Genomic DNA, 19,865 nt, shown 5'->3' with positions numbered 1-19,865 from the left:
CTTCTATTTCTCTTCTATTTCTCTCTATCTCCCTGTGTACAACCAGTGCTGTAGAGCCTTTATTGAGTTGAGCCACGTGAGCTTAGACGCCACTAAAGCCAAATTTGAAGCCATATTCGGTGACATCACCAAGCCCTCAAAGAGTCTCACATTCCTTGTTCGCCGCAGCAGGATGAAAGACGGTACCCTGTGGCTTTGCGTTAATAATTATGGATTTAGCATCACAAAATCGCAAGACACGTCGGCCTACAGATTCAGCAGAACCTACGATGTTCTGAGCGAGCTCTACAGCCTCAAATACTAAGTCTCGACAGGCTGAACTCTTTCGTTACCACGCCTATTCAACTTGAACACCGGTGATTGATGCTTCAAATAATCGATTTCGACATTTTGAACCGTTTCTTATCCACTTAAAGTCACCAACGTATGTTGTACCAAAAAGGGGCGTGGCTGTCACCCTCTGCCGAGCTGGAGAAACAAGCATGCCACTCGCAATTACACCGCATTAGCATCAACATTTTGTACTCAAATGACTCCCAGCAAGACAAGAATTAAATTGTAACGCCGGCTTTGCCGTCTGACAGTGCTAAGCGGTGATAACTACCTCATAATGACGTCCGCCGATCACTAGTGAGATACGGTTTGAAGTCGGAGTCGTTTTATTCCACCAAAATGTATTCCTGAAGGTGCGCCGCATGTCAACCACGTGGACCTGGCATTTTCAACCAGTTTCTAAAAGTTTCGACTTCGCTTCTCTCGTAAAATCTCGGCAAGGGGTGCAGCCGGTGTCACTGCGCAGTTGCCGAAAATGACTCTCGTGGGTTCGTTCCGCGTGGCTTCATCGCGAGGTAAGCGTCGCGCTCGAAACTAGCTGTACCCGTACTAAAATTTAGTGATGAGGACTCAAGTTATAATTTCGAAGGTGACAGCAAAGCAGATTCAAGCTCTGACGCCGACGATGTTTTGAGTCAGCCTGGGACATCCGCAGCTTTTCACCGACGAGTTTCGTTTATTGCCGTGAGCGGTCTGCTTCCTTGTGCGCGCTTATCTGTCAATGTTTTTACACTGCCTGAGAGCTCCACTGATTATCTTCAGGGTGAATACTTGGCTTGGTCATGATGTTCTGCCATCGACAGCAAATAAACTTCCGTTCATTCCAAGAAGGCCGCCCGTAGCACATCTGGGCCCAACACTATGGAGCAGCGGAGGACAGTTTGCAATGGCGTGGGATTTCTTTCTACTCTTCTTCTCTGCAGAGGTGATAAAGACAATCTGCAAAAATGCAAACAGATATGCTTGGATGCATAATTCGGTAGCTGCCTAGCTACGCTGAGAGCGATCGGTCCAGGAGAGAGGTGCATGAACATTCCAGACGAATTGGTGAAGTACGTTCCTTGGACTTCTCATCCCACTATCCTCAGAAGATGCCAATAAGCTGGAACTGCAAAATGTATTACGACGAGTGCAAAATTGAAAAAAGAAACCATCAGACGTTTTGTAGGGAAAGTGCGGCGAGAACCTACGTTTCGCAAAATCTAAGAACTGCTTCACCACATGGCATGAGCGATGAAGTGGCCTTAGTTTGATTTTTCTATCCGAAGAACAGTGCTCTACTGAGCACTTATTCTTTCAGACACTATTTCTGTGTTATTTATCTTTGAAATGTATATTCTGAATTTCCTTTGGTATTAATGGTATTGTAGATACGTTCTTTTTTGTTTATTTTATCAACTGGCATCAAAAAATGACGGCTCTAGAATTGTTGTTTTACCTAATAATATTATTTTTTTGCTTCGCAACGTATGTTTTTTGAAAGACCATTTCATTATGTACAATATTCTGTGCTTCAATGTGCACTTTAATATTATTTGTAGTGGTAAATAATTTTCTTCCGTGACCTACAAAAAAACGACCATTTTCTAGCGGTAACGAAAGAGTTAAAGAGCCGCTACTGCCAAATCAAAATCACCGAAACACGCTATGTGAAGAGAGCATACAACACAACGAATAGACTTTACAAGTTCAAGGTGGTGTCGGCTGGACTTTTTGGTCGCGACAGCTGTACTTGAACGAGTCAAGGACACCGTTCTAAGTGTCCTCAAGTGGCAGACCTGTGTTATCTATGCAAACAATGTGCGTGAATTAACTTTCACCCTGCGTCGTCATCCCAGGGTATCACACGCCATATTTATGGCATGTGGTCCCATAAAAACTACATCTGGAGGCAGGTATTTTGTACTGCGTGTACGGGAAGTGCTTTTTCTTAGCCGTAACGTTATGGAGGATAGAATGCTCCTGAACTCGCATACAGCAGGAGCCATCGTATGTTTTGCTACCACCACTGATACGAAAGCTGCCCGCAGGTTTCGGGGCCGCTGAACGCACTAACAGCGCTTCTCGAAAGCCTTCTTGGCCATCACCGAGTGTCCCATAATTCACTACAGAACCAACGTAAAAAAAATGCTGGTGAAGCTTACTCGCCGTTTAGAGTCTGTGCTAGCATCAATATTCCTAGGAGTTAGCGTCATATTAGGCCGTAAATAGTGCCCCGTGTCAAGCACTCACCTATGGGTTAGCAGGTCTCTGTTCAACGCATAGAGTTTAAGACCGAAAAAAGTGCCTGGGTAATAACTGGGCCACAGCAATGTTTGGTCATTGCCTCTATGGATCACGGGCGACCAACGTGCCCTACGTCGTCTCGCAGGTTATTCCGTCATTTAGCATAGTGGATCTTCGAGCTGCTATAATTTGCCGTTACCGCAGTCTATAACATACGCGGCAATCTGCACGCAAGCACTGTTCTAGTGACTGCTTTCTCAACGCTCCCGTATATAAGTCACCGCTAAAAGACTAAGAAAATACGTTCCTGGGACTAATACGTTAGCACGTGAGTAACAAGCGGACACGGACTAACGATCCTTCGCTGGATATCTGCAAGCCGAGAGTGCTTAACCGCATGGAATTTCTAGGTGTAGGCCGTAAACATTATGCCTCGAGAAGAATATTCTGGTGAAGTACTTTACATAGGACTAAGCGCCTGCTTTCTCTAGTGTCATCAGCAAAGCACGAATGCATTACGGCAGCATTTTGCGACACGCAAAGCGCAGGGAATCTTGAATTAGCTCACACACTGCGTAGTATATACAAGACAGTCGTGTGGTGGTGGCCGATGAGTGAGACTACAATTGGCGCCCGACGGTACAACAAGCGAAGCAGTAGACAAGTGCGTGTTACACCGACGCGACATTGATTTGGTGGGAAATTCATTTGTTGCGATACTTTACCTTTGACAGATTTGTCTTCGTAGTCGAAAACTTGACACTTCGAAGTCTAGGAATAATTGAGTAATTCGAGACTTCGTGGTCAAAAACTCTTTCTGCGATGCCGTCCCTGACAACGAGACAGAATCATGATGACGTCTGCCTTGCATTGCCTGCCCGACCACATCGCGCAGGCAATGCTCTGCGCCAACCTGAGCCTAATAAAGTGAGCCCTCACTCGACAATTGGAGAGAAGATTGGAAGTGCGTAGATAACTGCATGTTAAACGAGGTGCCATGAACACACTGTACAGGTTCTGTCTTCTGTCATTTCTCGAGACAAAATAGAATAGTTGACATGATTTCCTACATTCTATGGAATAATGGCAGAATTTAAATTCTGGTACTTATGAATCCCATCAATTCATTTATTCCAAAGTCCAGTGTGGAAATGGATGCCAGTGTGCAAAGCTGGTGTATGCACCTTGACTAAGTCAGAGCAACCGTAATGAGTCAATTTACAACAACGACGCCGTGGTGTTGAGGTAGAGCGCCCGCCGTGTACCTACCAGCTCTACCAAAGTGTCGCATGCGTCGGGCCTCTATCGAAATCGTTTAAACTAATACGTTTGAGAAGTAGATTCCGCATTAAATTCCTAACGCTTCTGTCCGATCGCCATTGAGGCCCCAGCGGAACTTCGAGACTGTCAGTAGTTACAACATGTCATCAACACGAAAGAAATGAAAAGAAAAATTTAATTTTGGGGTTTTGCGTGCCAAAACCACTTTCGGATTATGGGGCACGCCGTAGTGAACGACTCCGGAAATTTCGACCAGCTGGGGTTTCTTAACGTGCACCTAAATCTAAGTACACGGGTGTTTCCTCATTTCGGTCCGATCGAAATGCGGCCACCGTGGCCAGGATTCGATCCCGCGACCTCGTGCTCACCAGCCCAACACCATAGTCACTGAGCAACCACCGCGGGTAAACACAAAGGAATGGGTTTCAAAGACATGGTGTAAATGATACTAAAGAGTGGCAAAGTATTGTCCGGATTACACAGTAATAACGCACATAATGTTATTGTTGTAATATTCGTAATAATCTTAGCAATGTAGGAAAGCATGACGAAACTATAATTGAAATCCAAACTAATGTAAAAAAATCAAGCATAAATAACGGAGTGTATTGCAAATATTGATTTTAGATAGCCGAAAATAATGCTCCAAAGTTTCTCACCTTTCCCTTAAACAATTGTTTAGACCATTGTTTCTTAATTATTTGTTCAGTTTCGCGCATACTTAGGATACGTTGAGAAGACAGAGTGCAGCTGCATCAATGTTTTGATGCCGCAAAACCATGTTAATTATTGCACTAAAATGAAATAGTTAAACCTTTCGGGGCAAAAGGAATGATATTTTGCGCTCCTCTTGGGACCATGTTTTGTTATGCATGCGTACCATTTTGTACTGAGCGTAGCTTTTTTTCCCTTGCATCTTCTACTTGAGGTCATGCGCACACCTTACGTTGTGTGAATATAACGTAAACGACGTGCATGACGACACCGAAGCCAAGACAATGTCGACAACGTAGTCGAGATGGCGAGCAAGCGTTAGATAGGCTTGTTTGTCTAATGTGCCACATCGAACATGAATATTTCGATGCTGCATACCACAAATGAACCTGGTGATGCAACGCACTTGCTCTGCAAATGCTCTGGAACGAAAGGCGTCCATAAATAGTTCGCCTGCTGCGACTCCACATGTCGACCAATCAACGGCATGACTTCTGAGAGCAGATGTGCGATCGTTACCACAACTCGTTCATGCCTGAACCTATGTTTGAAGAGGTTCATTGGGACCTTGGCCGGATTCTTGTGGGCGTGAAGTTGTAAAAGCTGTAATCAAATTCTTGCATGACAGTCATCAAGATTCCAGACTACGAAGTGTCTTTGCTGTTTGAGTTCGCGCACCACCAATTTCACCCTCATTATCAATACCTCTCTCCCTTTCTCTCTTTTTCTGGCCCCGTCTCCCTTCCCCAATAAGATGTAACAGACTATAACTTCAATTCAGGCTGGCCTTTCAGCTTTTCTAACCTAATAAATGTCCCTCTCCACCATTCATGTCTGACACCACGGAGTCTCGCCCGGATTCGTTATTGTAGGAGATGACATTCAAAGAAGGCCGTTTGATCATTATGTGCAGAAGTTCGTACACACTAATGTATAACAAACTGAACTATCCAATCCATGAATTTTCCCGATGGATTTAAGAGAACATTCTGTTGTTCGAGATATTCAACAAGCATAGTGCGGTCTTAAACACCAAGGTTAGGGCACGGCTTCCTTTTCTCTACGGTACTTTAGCCATAGAAGTATAAACTTACGTCACTCAGTAAGTTTTTTTTCGTGAACAGGAACTCACAATTCTAGTTCGTGATTGCATGACATTAATTCTCGTTCATGACATTAATTGCAGAGTGGCACTACCGTGTGGACATACCCAGTGGCCCATATCCAGCAGTGACCCATGTTGTTGTAATGAGGTACGAAGCTCCACATACCCGGCGGCGAAAACTGACATTAAAGGGCGAAATTAAAGTGTGGCCCATACTTAGGTTAACACACTCAGTGGCCCAAGCTGGGATGAAAGGGTCTATTGAATAGTGGCACATAAATAGTGGCACACAAACACTGGCACCTACCAAGTAGCACAAGTTGCCGTAAAACAGGTTAACAGACGCCACTGAAGGCCTCAAAGATCTTCATTGACGAGCGGCACTTCCTTAGTGGCAAGTACGATGTAGTCCAGCTTCGAATCAAAGAGGTTTATAGAACTGCTGAACATACCGAGTGCCACATATCCTATGACTCGAGTTGGTCGAGTGGTTGGTTTTGACCCCTATTTCTTGAGGGAAAGCCCGATGCGATATCCATTCGACCATGAACTACCGAATCCTAGTGTGCCAAAGTTGGCGGGAGAATGGTTAGAGGTAGAAAGACAAACACATAGATAGATAGATAGATAGATAGATAGATAGATAGATAGATAGATAGATAGATAGATAGATAGATAGATAGATAGATAGATAGATAGATAGATAGATAGATAGATAGATAGATAGATAGATAGATAGATAGATAGATAGATAGATAGATAGATAGATAGATAGATAGATAGATAGATAGATAGATAGATAGATAGATAGATAGATAGATAGATAGATAGATAGATAGATAGATAGCCGTCAAAAGTGAATAAAGTACCCTGAAAATGCAAATTGCAATAAATAGGGCCCCTCTGAATTCCTTGTTTCACACATTTATCTAATACAGACGTTTGGCCTTGATGCCGCACTAAGGAGGAGTACCTCATTTCGGCACTCCGTTAGTCTCTCCATTTTCGGAAGGTATTTAGTGGGAACGTCATCCCAGATTTTACATTTCCTGTGTAGTTTTATGTGCCATTGTATGTGATAGTCCTATACGATGCTTTCCATGCACATGCCCGCAGTACTGAATGTCCGGTTTGATTCTTTTCTATGTAGCGAAGAGGTCGAGTAGCATCTTCCACGAAATTATTGCATTCATCTGCGATACGTGCATTATGGACAAGGTTGCGGTCATGATGTTCACTCGTTGCAAATATCAACATTTGTGCATACACGTATCGGCAAATGTTACGAGACAATTTACTAAAGTGAATTAAATAATGCATTAGCACATAAGCACACCTTTTTGTCGATGTAGCTGCTTGTCACAAAGTGAAAGGTTTATACAGTGACTTAGGGAAAACAACGCGTTTTGTTTATCACACAGCTTTACCTTTATCCAAAAATCGGTAATAAATAAATGGGAGAGAAAGACGTCTTCGGACCGATGATATCAATCTTGGAGCTTCATGCAGCCGTAGCCTATAAGAAGTCCCAACGCCACGTATTTTAATGGCAGAGGGCGAATTAAGCGTCCTCAGTAGAAAGATGTGAGTAATCAAAACGTACGCAGCCGCGACGCTAGCTTTCTGACAAAACTGCTGGCGCGTACGTTCCCTGCGGCGATATATGGAGCAGATGGCGGCACGGGGATGAATTCTCGTTGATTTCTGCCGTTGCGTACTCAGCGCGAACGCCAGAGGGAGAAGCGCTCCTATACGATAGGCGAGTCACGCACATGGCCTAGAGGCTGTCAGCTCCCAGAAGGCGTCTTCCACTAACATAAAAATGTCTCCACTGAAGGCTGCATTGCGGGCACCCTCAGCCCGCGATGACCTTTAATTGTACCGCCGCTACGAGAAGTTTATCCTCTCGATAGAGAGTGGGACCAAGCCAACGTCTATGTTGGTATTTTTATGATAAAAGGCGAAGATGCTGCCTTACGTCGTCGGCAAATGAGGACGAATTGCACGCCCGGGTTACAGTTAAGTACAAGCCACCAACGTTAAAATTCGAGCTCATAGATCGCAAAAGCAGGACAGGTACTAAAGCGGCAGAGTGTTCAACTATGCAGCTCAATGGTATTTTATGGCAAAAACTCAGAATTTAAGCAAATGTATTCCAAGGAAGTAAGCGATGGCAGAACAGATCTTGCGAAAAATGTTAGGCGCAACAGTGGCGGATGCAAAGCGAGTCCCTATACTTCTTTCTGGGTTGTTTGTTTCATAATTGTTACAGTGTAAAAGGAAGAGAAACGAAATCAAGTAATGAGGGTCTTGTCATTGCTTCTTTCCTTTCACGTTCTTTTGCACCATAACCACGACGGGGAAATGGTTGGAATAGTCAAATAATAAAGAAAAATTGGGGCGGAAGCATCTCATGATGACCGTCGAAGGGAATGCATTAACGTTTACCCATATATAGCGACATTACACATCGCGTCATCCCAAACGAGTTATGTACGAGGATTGAGCTGCAGCGGGACTCCTCTTTCGCGATTCCCTAACACTCTGTGTCTTGTGGTGCCGCTGCCGCGAAGCCTGCGCGTGCAGTCCTAAATTCTTGGCGCGCCGGAGCGTGAGAACTCTGAGAAATCCGTCATGCGGCAACCAGGCTCCTCTCTCGCACTTCTTTTTCGACACGATGCGCCATATAGTGGCAGGGTCGATAAGTCCGCGCGTGGACTCTGAGACGATAGGCGTGGCGCACCAGTGTCTGCGAACTCTGAAATATGTTCCTTCACTTAGCACACACTCAATGTGCGACAAGTGACGAAACAAGTGAGGGAACAAGAGGGAACAACGAGGGAACAAGTGAGGGAACGCCAAGTGAAGAGCAACACATACCCAGTGCATTCATGGGGAAGCTAGCTAAATCATTGGCGTGAAAGGCGTTCATTGAAAGCGGCACAAATCCAGTGAATTTGTGGTGCAGCCTGCTAATGCGGCAGGTTTTGTCCTTGAGGAATCCTTGTGACGTGGGTTTGATTACGCTGAGAATCGGACAAGTTTTGGTGACCTTTTTCGTCATTGTAGAGTGAAGCATTCCCAGTGCGATGTTTTTTTTGATCAGGGCGACAGTCCGGGTATTTCTCTGGGCAATGTGCGTTCCGTAGCCGCGCATCCTAATATTTGTTTCTGTTTCGTGCAACGCGATGAAGTCAGTTTGGTATAGGATGCATAGATGAAGTACATATGGCGCTGCCGATTTATTCCTCTGCAATTCCACTGCAAAATGTTGAGAATTTTTGTCACTTCCTTCTCTGCTAGCTTGCTGCAAAGTATATAAAGCTTACTGGCACAAGTACACCATCTTGGCTTCCCAGGGTCTCGCTCATTTTGGCTTCTATGATGGGGTATTTTGGATTTTTCCTTGCTGCTTTTTATCCTTTTCTACGATTGAGATACGCTCGCGTTGGCGATGAAGATGCATTGGCTCAGCTCAGTGCCCATCTGGGGAACTCCTGGCGAAGTGTTTGTACGGCTCATTGGATGGTGGTTGCCACGAATTTGCTTATGGTGTCGTCGGCCTGAGCCACTTCGGCGCGGAACTCTTTTCTCAGTTCGGCCTTGTCATCGGTTCGGGCCTCGTTCATCTTGCACTCTATTCCCCTTTCGAGGTCTCTATCAGGCAGCATGTTCCCTTGGTGGCTTTGGTGTCGTGGTCGGTTGCCGCTCTTGCTGCAATTAGTCAATGAGTTGTTGGAGCTTCGTCTCCTGGGTTTGTTCCCTGACCTGAGCTCTTCGGTCCCTCTCCTCCTGACATCTTTCTTGCTCTTCTAGACGCTTCATGAGCCCTTCAATCCGCTTCATGAGGTCGGCGTTTTGCCTTCTGAGGGAGGAGCTGGTTTTCTCATATCTCGAGTTTCGCTCTTTCGTCGGTAATGAGGGGAAACAGGTCGGGTTTCGACCGAAGCTATCACTTCAGCCCAGCTGATCTTCTGCTGTTATTGTCTTTGCTTAGGCGACAAGCTGCTGCTTTTGTACTTGTCGATGATTTTCTTCGTTGCAGACCTCGACATAGACCTCATTCGAGACCGAGACCGGGAAGGCTACGAGTACTTGAACCAGGGTCTCAAGTTGCCCTTTCTCAGCTGGTATCCTTCGCTTTTGATGTGAGCTGGGGTCGATAACTCTGCTGCTTTCATTTTTTCCATATTCCGAGGGACTTGCCTTTCTCTCCCTTGTTATAGGTGGCTGTCGGCCTCTTGATTGGGGGTGCTGGCTTGAGTCTCTTGAGTCTCTGGCTTGAGGTAGTCCGCATAGTTCGCACCGTAAGTGGCAATCGTGGTCTGCTTGTGGGTTCTTCACCCGGTACCTGCTGCGGATATTTCTGTCTGAGTTGAGGAACACGTCCTGTCCATGGCCGATTTCTCTGCAGGCCATGAAAAATTTACCAATCGCGGTATGGGCGACATTGTGTGTACGAGCTCACCACCTTCACATAGAAAGAGACATGCAGACCTTCAAAGGTCCACACGTCCGACCACTCAGCCTGAGATAGAGTTAAGGGGTCTCCTTCGTCATTTTAGAGCCGCACATTTCCAGGGGCACATATCTAGTTTACCAAAGTTGTTTCGAATACGTTCATTGAACAACGGCATACAACTACCAGCACATACCCAGTGGCCCAAGTTAGCACCAAAGAGGTTCATTGCAGAGCATCACAGACCAAGTTGCGCATCCCATGCTCCATGTCGGCGTCAAAGAGTTTCTTCTAACAGCAGTTCTTACCCAGTCCAGCTTCTACAGTGACCCAAGTCGGCGCGAAGGAGCTTCGTTGAGAAGTGGAACGTACGTACACATTGGGACATAATTAGTAACTTAAGTTAGCAGTAATTAGTAACTGGAAGTAAAGTAATGTAGAAGTAATTAGTAACTCAAGTTAGTAGTAATTAGTAACTGGAAGTAAAGTAATGTAGAAGTAATTAGTAACTCAAGGACATAATTAATAATTCATCCATCGGTCGGTTTCGCACCCTGCTGCCTCAGCACAGCAGCCCGATGCGCTAACGATTCTACCAAGGAGAACCCAGTGATGCAAACGTAGAAGCACAGATAGATAGATAGATAGATAGATAGATAGATAGATAGATAGATAGATAGATAGATAGATAGATAGATAGATAGATAGACAGACAGACAGACAGACAGACAGACAGACAGACAGACAGACAGACAGACAGACAGACAGACAGACAGACAGACAGACAGACAGACAGACAGACAGACAGACAGACAGACAGACAGACAGACAGACAGACAGACAGACAGACAGACAGACAGACAGACAGACAGACAGACAGACAGACAGACAGACAGACAGACAGACAGACAGACAGACAGACAGACAGACAGACAGACAGACAGACAGACAGACAGACAGACAGACAGACAGACAGACAGACAGACAGACAGACAGACAGACAGACAGACAGACAGACAGACAGACAGACAGACAGACAGACAGACAGACAGACAGACAGACAGACAGACAGACAGACAGACAGACAGACAGACAGACAGACAGACAGACAGACAGACAGACAGACAGACAGACAGACAGACAGACAGACAGACAGACAGACAGACAGACAGACAGACAGACAGACAGACAGACAGACAGACAGACAGACAGACAGACAGACAGACAGACAGACAGACAGACAGACAGATAGATAGATAGATAGATAGATAGATAGATAGATAGATAGATAGATAGATAGATAGATAGATAGATAGCCAGCCAGCCAGCCTCCGGAAAGGGCACGAGGTGCCTTAAGAATGCTAACAACATTAAAAACGAAACACGCTGGTCCAATGCAATGTTGACATCTATATGACGCGAAACTTGTTTGAGTTAATGAGTAGCAGCAGTGTAGCGGATGACACGAACACAGCCTCGTCGCCTAAAGCTAGCGAATAGCTAGCTATGGGCCAGGACGAAGACGATTTGTGATTGTGCTCGGAGGAAGGATGTTGATGACAGGTTTGCCATGCATAGATAAATACGACACATACCTATATACAAAGAAAGCCTCATACATCTTGTGTCAGAGTGACACGTCTATTCTGGGGCACTGGCGAAGAACGGGCACATAATGATTTTCACATACCCAGTACCGAAGTTTTCTGCTTGGGCACATACCCAGTGGCAACTCCCCAAAGCCCAAGTTGCTCAGGAGGCTAGACAGCAGACAGCAGCAAGTTGTCTACTCGAGCATCTACTTAATTGCCCATGCGGTTGTCCATTCGGGCACATACCTAGTTTTCCGCATTGTAACATATATCCAGAAATTTATCTGTAGAGAAAATGACAACTTAGGCTGAACTTCGAAGACAAGATAACGAAAGTTTCGCTGTAGAAACACAGTATACGGTTTCGCTTAAATTAGGAGGAATAAAGTAGAGATGCATAGCACACATAGTGTGTAGAAGAATTAGCCCGTTCACCGTTAAAGAAGAAGAATTGGTGTAAAGGGAAAAGGGGCGCACTTAGTAGAGGATATGATGGAGTGTTGAAAAAAAGAAAATTTCATTTAGAAGAATACTGTAGGATGAAGCTTGCTCATGCAAAATGCGCTTAATCGGAAACTATGCTCACAATTCTCGTAGTGCACTCGACCTAAATGTGATGTTGTTATAAATCACGAACTGTGCGCGCTGTCTGTAAGAAATCCTAAACCTTTAGATCCACTCGAATTACCTTTTAAAGAGAAGCCGGTGTGGCATATAGAACCCATTAAACGCGACTTATCAGCTTCGATTGCGTTAATATTTTTTAACATTTACAGCGTGTTATTTCATCTATTGTCTTCTGCACGCAAAGGCTGATAAACACAGTACCAGCAATCTTTTAGGCTTTAAACTCATTAACTGCGACAACAGAAGCCTCTCGCATCAGGCACCACCACCTTCTCAACAAGTATTTCACCAAGCACATGCACGTCTTCGTCTTCGTTTCCTTGAATACTGCCTCCTGTGGCCTCCGAATACATGAACAGATATGAATTTTGTTTGCAGCGCGAGTGTGGCACAAAAATGTAAGTTATATAAGTGCACACGGAAGGTGCTGACCTAGAAGTGATATTTACTTGAGAGGACCAGACAGTTATTGCTTCATTAGACCACTGCAAAACGCGAAAGGTAACAGACGCACAAAGTGCTAAAAAGAAGAAAAAAAAGGCAATCACTTTTCGGATTTTCATATCTAATAGGAACACAGGTGCTGTTAGAAACATTGTAGTGGGGTGCCAGCGTCTAATACAAAGGCGTCCTATAAATATAACCTGCCTTATGAATATTTACCCTCAATGTTGAGAAAAATGGCCGAGGACTCAGTGAGGCATGATCCTGCGCCTGCAGCAACGTGGCAAGCGCCCGTAGCCCCTCTGCGAATCCACAACATATTGAAAACAGAAGCGCGTCCGAATACCAGTCTCCGCTAATATAAAAAAAGACTACATTCACGTTTCAAGCTAACAGTAGTCCTTAGGTCAGCGTTGAAATAAGAGAAAAACATCTCTGTTCTCGATAATTTAGCACGATCACATGTAGTAGATAGCACTGTGAAGTTTGCAAGAATTGCTACAGGTCTGCACGCATCGTTTTTTCAATACAGAATCAGTGTTGCTGTTTCTATTGCCGCGTGTTACAATACGCAGGCACAGCCGTTCTGAAGTTTTCATGACTTGACTATAAGAAGCGTCTTTTCGACACATTTTTTGTTCAGCGTCTTTTTTCTCCCTTTGTTCATCACCTTTTGCACCGTTTCACACTTGCAGTGAAGTACACGAACACCTTTATTCTATCAATAGGAAGTTCGTTAGCTGCTCTGATAACGAACTAAATTTCCTCACCTCGAATAGAATCTCCGACGTTTGTGTGAAGAGTCCCACTGCAAGGTCCCCGACAGCAAGGTGCAGGATGAAGAGGTTGACGCGCGAAGACGAGCGCATCGCGGTGCGTGGTCGTGCTAGCACCGCCACGATGGCTGCGTTTCCGGCCAACGTGAAGAACATGATGACCGACAGTGTGACTACGCGCTGCACCAGAGGACCGTCCCACACTGCGGAGTCCGGGAAGACCGCTACGGCGGTTGCGTTTGCGGAGTCATTATTGGTGGGAGACGTCAGCGTGCCTGGCAGAGGCACGCCGCCTAAGCCGCGCTCGCCGCATCCCCGGCTTGACATGTCGACCAAATGGCCAGGACAGGGCTCTTGCAGGAGCTAGTACGAACAGCTCCGTGGTCTCATCATCCTGACGTGTTTGGCATGACAAATGGGGAATTCTGCAAGAAAAAAAGACAACACAAAAGAGAGAAATGAAGGAAAACAGCAATTGAATGTAAATACAAGAGAAAAACACCGCTCTGTACAGATGGTTAACCGGCGAAGCTGAAACGTGCGGCCCCGGTGTTTATCACTGGGTTAATCCCGATGGTTCATTAAACGACGGCTTGGTAGGCTGACGGATCATCGGCACGCAGTTGCTGCTTGCGCTCGGCTACGCGTGCCTGTTCTTGTGCTCCCGCTGCAGCATCGCCACGGCGTAGACGAGCTCGTTCCCCGGTTCGGCTCGCGGCGTTGCTGATCGGAGGCTTACTCTTCAGGGGTACGTATGACGAGTGACCTACCCATTTTGGAACCGCAGAGAACTGCTGCGCCAGCGCTCGGCTGTGACGTAGAGCAGCGACTTCACTACTGGCAAAGCCAATCGCGCGCCGCCTTTTCTTTTTTATGCGCATGCGCATTTATGCGTACAGGGTGCAGACGGACGGACGAATCAGCTAACCATATACAGCTTCGCTAGAAAAAGACAACTGTGTGTTCGTTCGCAAAGCTATGGGTGCTGTGTTATGTGCAATAATCTACACACCGTGTTAAGCGCAATATGATATGAACCGTTGCATCTTCTACGTATTTGTATATTTAAGGACGCTCCCACGACAAGTATACATTCTGTAAAGCAATAGACAAAGTGCGATGGAGTTCAAATGGCCGTGAAGCCACCCTTCGCATGCCGAAAGAGCAGATGCTGCGCGCACAAGTTATTTTTCGAACATTAGGCGAACTTTTCTGGCAACTGATTATTGAACAAAGCGTCATTTTTAAAATTCTGACCTGTAAGCATTATCTACATCAGAACGCTTAAACCTAGCTCAGTTCCACTGAAGAACGTAGCCAGGTGCTACAAATGCACAAAACCGTCTCCCAAAATTAGGCGTATAGTGAAGACCATATTCTGCAATCACTATCTCAGGCTGAAAACAGTCGAGAAAATTGAGTATAAAAACTACCTTCAATGGAAACTCGCATGCTTAAAGTACTGGTTTCATGCGCCGCTCTACTGTCAAGCTCACAAGCAGATACGCTGCAGTTCTCCAGTATGCCTCGAAAGGAGCAGGGTCAGCCTCCTAGGCGACAAAGCTGCGGAGACCCGAACTGCAACGATCGCAACGTTGAAGTGCATATTAATGAACAACGGATTCTCCGCACGTTTAGCCAGGCATTAACTATTCACGTCATCGTACTGCTTTAAGGAACACGGCTGAATCTTGCAGCGCTGGCATGTTCTCAAGAAGGGGAGGAGGACGATTGTTACTTTCTTCAGCTTGTTCTGGCATCGCAAAATCTGGCGGCCGTTGCCACTAACAATGATGATGTGTGGTGTTTTATGGCGCAAGCGCCAGGTTTGGCCAAAGCGCGCCATGACAAGTGGTAACGTTGACGATGTATTATTGAAAATGTGACTTGGCTGTAAAGTGCCCTAAAATAGTCGCTGTAAAGTGCGTAAAGTCTACGTGCTAAAAAATGATGGCGATGACTAATGAAGAATACTATGAACATTAAAATCCATCGTAGAAGACAGATGCAAAATAGAAAATATATAAGATGGTAAAATTACTTGGAGCACTGCGGCCTCACGAGAGTCCTTGAAACGCAAGGGCCTACAGGTATGTGCTATACGAAAGAGCTATCACAGCGGCATACTCTGAAGAGAGGACCCGCTACGAACATGTGGGGCTAACAACATGCAACACAACATCTTTCAGATAACTTAGGACTGCGTTGGTGTCAAATAGCGGTTCTGGGCCGAGTAGCATTACGGGATGTAGATGGATGTGCTGCTGGTATGCAAGAGAAAAATGTTTCCTTCTTTCAGAATCGGCTGCCCGACACTCCAGGAGGACGTGGAGGACGGTCAGCCTCTCCCCGCATCCACCGCAGGCTGGAGGATCATTTTCAGTGAGCAAGAAGTTATGCGTGCCAAATGTGTGTCCTATTCTGAGGCGACAGAATAGGACATCTGTTCGCCGTGATTTTGTTACGGAGGGCCAAGAACCTAACTGTGGCTTTATCACGTGCAGTTTGTTATTTATTTCTGCGGCCCACATACGTTTCCTTCGTAAGAAAGGCCTCAGGTCTGTGACAGGGACCGAAGCAGTAGGATTAACTGCATGCAATGAAAGTGATGTGGCCATCTGGTCCGCTAGAACGTTACCCACGATGCCCCTATGTCCAGCCACCCAGAATATAATCACATGTTGTTACATATATATACTTTATACAGGACAGAGTAGAGTTCATTATTTCCGGATTTTTGTGGTTACAGAAAGACATCGAGGACTTCACAACACTAAGGGAGTCCGTATATATAACTGATTTCTGGAGTTTTGATTTATTTATATGCTTAACGACCGACAGCAGTGCGTAGGCCTCAGCCGTAAAGATACTAGTTTCCGGATGCAGTACATCGGCTTCCGAGAAGGATGGACCGACGGCTGCATAGGACACCCCGTCATGTGACTTCGATGCGTCTGTGTAGAACTCCGTGCAGGAGTATTTGTGCTGGAGTTCCCGGAAATGCATTTGGATTTCAATCTCTGGAGCGTGTTTTGTAACTTGCATGAAAGATATATCGCATTCTATCAGCTGCCACTCCCAAGGAGGTAGCAGCTTGGCTGGATCCATAGGGCGAAGCTCGAGGAGTTGAACATGCACTTCATGACTCAGCTCCCTCACACGCAGCGAGAAAGGCTGTCTTACGGAGGGAAGATTATGAAAGAGTGTAGCATATGTCATCTCGTTAAAGGTATTATAACACGGATGCTGAGGATTAGAGCGGACTTTCAGAAAGTATGTTTGGCTGATGTATGTTCTCTGGATATGAAGTGACCACTCATTCGATTCTGCATATAAACTTTCAACAGGACTTGTCCTGAAAGCGCCCGTGGCTAAGCGGATTCCTAGATGGTGGACCGGATCTAGCATCTTTAGGGCGCTCGGGGCGGCAGAATGATAGATCACGGCACCATAAGCTAATCGTGAACGAATCAGGCTCTTATAGAGATTAATTAAGCACTTCCTGTCACTACCCCACGTAGTCTGGGATGGAAGTTTCATTAGGTTCATTGTTTTCAAACATTTTTCTTTAAGTTGTTTACTGTGGGGGATGAAAGTGAGTCTATAGTCAAGTATAACACCTAGAAATTTGTGTTCTTTGTTTACGGGTATCTGTTGTCCACATAGTTCTAAGGAAGGATCTGGGATCAGGCCTCTCTTTCTTGTAAAAAGAACACAAGAACTTTTACTGGGATTGATCTTAAAACCATTTTTGTCTGCCCGCAACGACACTTTGTTCAGGCCATGCTGTACCTGTCTCTCGCAGATTGCGAGGTTGCAAGATTTGAAAGCTATTTGAATGTCATCCACGTAGACAGAGTAAAAGATGGCTCGTGGTAATTAAGCACGAAGCGTGTTCATCTTCACGATAAAGAGCGTGCAGCTCAGCACGCCTTCTTGGTGTACACCTGTTTATTGCGTAAAAGGACGTGAAAGTACATTGCCGACTTTTACCCGGAAGGTACGATTGGACAGATAGCTTTATGTTAGGTTAAGCATATTACCATGGATGCCCATTTCTAACAAGTCTCTAAAGAGTCCGTAGCGCCACGTTGTGTCGTATGCCTTCTCTATATCGAGGAATCTGGAAAGGAAAAACTGTTTGTGTACAAATGAGTCACGAACAAGGGGATCAGTTGTGGAGCTCCCTTCTCGGAAGCCGCACTGATAAGGATCAAGCATTTTGCTCTGTTCAAGGAAATGAATGAGTCGCCGATTTATCATTTTTTCAAACACCTTACTAATGCAACTTGTGAGGGCTATCGGGCGGTAACTTGCCACTGAGGAAGGGTCTTTGCCTTGTTTGAAAATAGGGACCACAATGGCTTCCTTCGATGCGGTTGGAAGGTACCCTGCATCCCAGATGGTGTTGAAAAGTGTGAGTAGTGTAACATGCGAGTCATTGTGTTCACAATGACACGCATGTTACACTACTCACACTGTATTGTATACCTTCAGTATTGCCGAATTCAATCTTGCATGCGCTCAAGGCGCATGCAAGATTCAATTCGGCAATACTAAAAGGACGGTTGTCGGGCTCATTCTCGTGACTTTTTCTTGTTAATGGCTTGCGTTCTTCTATTTGTTTATATTTTAGAAAACATTGCGAATAATGATTTGAACTTGACACGCTCTCAAAGTGCTCCGCAAGTGAGTCTGCCTGACCTTGCAGTGTATCGCACTGTGTATTTACCAGAGGGAGTGAATATGTTTGTCGCCCTCTAATTCTATTTACCCTCTTCCAGACTTTGGCCTCATCTGTAAACGAGTTAATACTCGATAAATGCTTCTACCAGCTTTCTCTTCTGGCCTGTCGGCGGGTTCTGCTGCCTAGGGATTTTACTTGCTTAAAGTTGACTAGATTCTCTCCAGTGGGAGAAGCGCGTAGCAACCCCCATGCTTTGTTTCGCTTTTTACGTGCGATCCTACAATCGTGCTTCCACCACGGGGCCCCCCGTTTACATGCCAAGCCATTTACTTCTGATATGCATTTAGATGCAATATCTATAATGAAGGCTGTGAAATACTGCACAGCAGCATCAATTCCTAAAGAAGACATGTCATTCCATGAGATACTAGTGAGAGTTCGGAACTTCTCCCAGTCGGCTGTATCGATCTTCCACCTAGGAGCCTGTGGTAGACATTCTTTTTCATTATGTGTTCTTAGCAGTATGGGGAAGTGGTCGCTCTCGTAAGGATTGTTGGTAACTTCCCATTCGAGTTCAGGCAGTATACAAGGGGAAACGAGGCTGAGGTCAATTGAAGAAAATGTTTTGTTGCGAGAGAATAATAGGTGGGTGCCTTCTTATTAAGCAGACACGCACCGGACGAAAAAAGGAATTGTTCAACGAGACGACCTCGCACATCGATACGAGAGTCTCCCCATAGGCTGCTGTGTGCATCGAAATCGCCAAGAACAACATAAGGCTCTGGCAATTGATCTATCATGGACTGAAATTCATGTTTGCTTAGTTGGTAATGCGGGGTATGTAAAGCGAGCAAATGGGGATGAGTTGGTTTAGTAGGACAACTCGAACTGCCACTGCTTCAAGGAGCGTATATAGCTGTAAAGGTTGTCACGCTATACTTCTGTGAGTGACAATGGCAACGCCACCCGATGATGCGACGCCATCATCGCGATCTTTGCGAAAAGTTATATACTATCGGAGAAAGGTTGTGTGTTTGTTTTTTAAGTGTGTTTCCTGTAAACACAGCACTTTTGGATTGTGTTTTTGGATGAGTTCCTGCACATCATAAAGGTTTCTAAGAAGACCTCTGACGCTCCATTGAATAATCTGTGTATCCGTGTTGGTAGTAAATAGCTGCTGTGTGTACAGAAACAGAAGTATTAATTGCAGAGATTTCAGAGATTAGATTACAGAGCTCTTTCGAGGCCCTGTAATCGGGGTCTTGCCCGATGGGTAAACGTTAATGCATTCCCTTCGACGCTCATCGTGAGGTGGTTCCGCCCCAATGTGTCTTTATTATTTGACTATTCCGACCATTTCCCCGTCGTGGTTATGGGGTAAAAGGACGTGAAAGGAAAGAAGCAATGACAAGACCCTCATTACTTGATTTCGTTTCTCTTCCTTTTACACTGTAACAATTATGAAACAAACAACCCAGAAAGAAGTATAGGGACTCGCTTTGCATCCGCCACTGTTGCGCCTAACATTTTTCGCAAGATCTGTCGTGCCATCGCTTACTTCCTTGGAACACATTTGCTTAAATACTAAGTTTTTGCCATAAAATACCATTGAGCTGCTTAG

At 45.3% G+C, this 19,865-nt stretch overlaps 1 protein-coding gene across 1 annotated transcript in view; it reads right to left on the bottom strand.

Moving 5' to 3' along the window:
* The window catches only part of LOC142577872 (gonadotropin-releasing hormone II receptor-like), a 127,709-nt gene that overhangs the window by 30,651 nt on the left and 77,193 nt on the right, over positions 1 to 19,865 (bottom strand). Inside the window, exon 2 of the mRNA XM_075687304.1 lies at positions 13,552 to 13,982. Within this exon, the coding sequence (XP_075543419.1) occupies positions 13,552 to 13,884 (333 nt within the window). The 5' untranslated portion in view covers positions 13,885 to 13,982. The remainder of the gene's footprint in view (positions 1 to 13,551; positions 13,983 to 19,865) is intronic.

Source organism: Dermacentor variabilis, chromosome 4 (genome assembly GCF_050947875.1).
Source record: "Dermacentor variabilis isolate Ectoservices chromosome 4, ASM5094787v1, whole genome shotgun sequence".
In the NCBI taxonomy this organism is placed as follows: domain Eukaryota; kingdom Metazoa; phylum Arthropoda; class Arachnida; order Ixodida; family Ixodidae; genus Dermacentor; species Dermacentor variabilis.
This window is presented reverse-complemented; position numbering and strand designations above follow the sequence as displayed.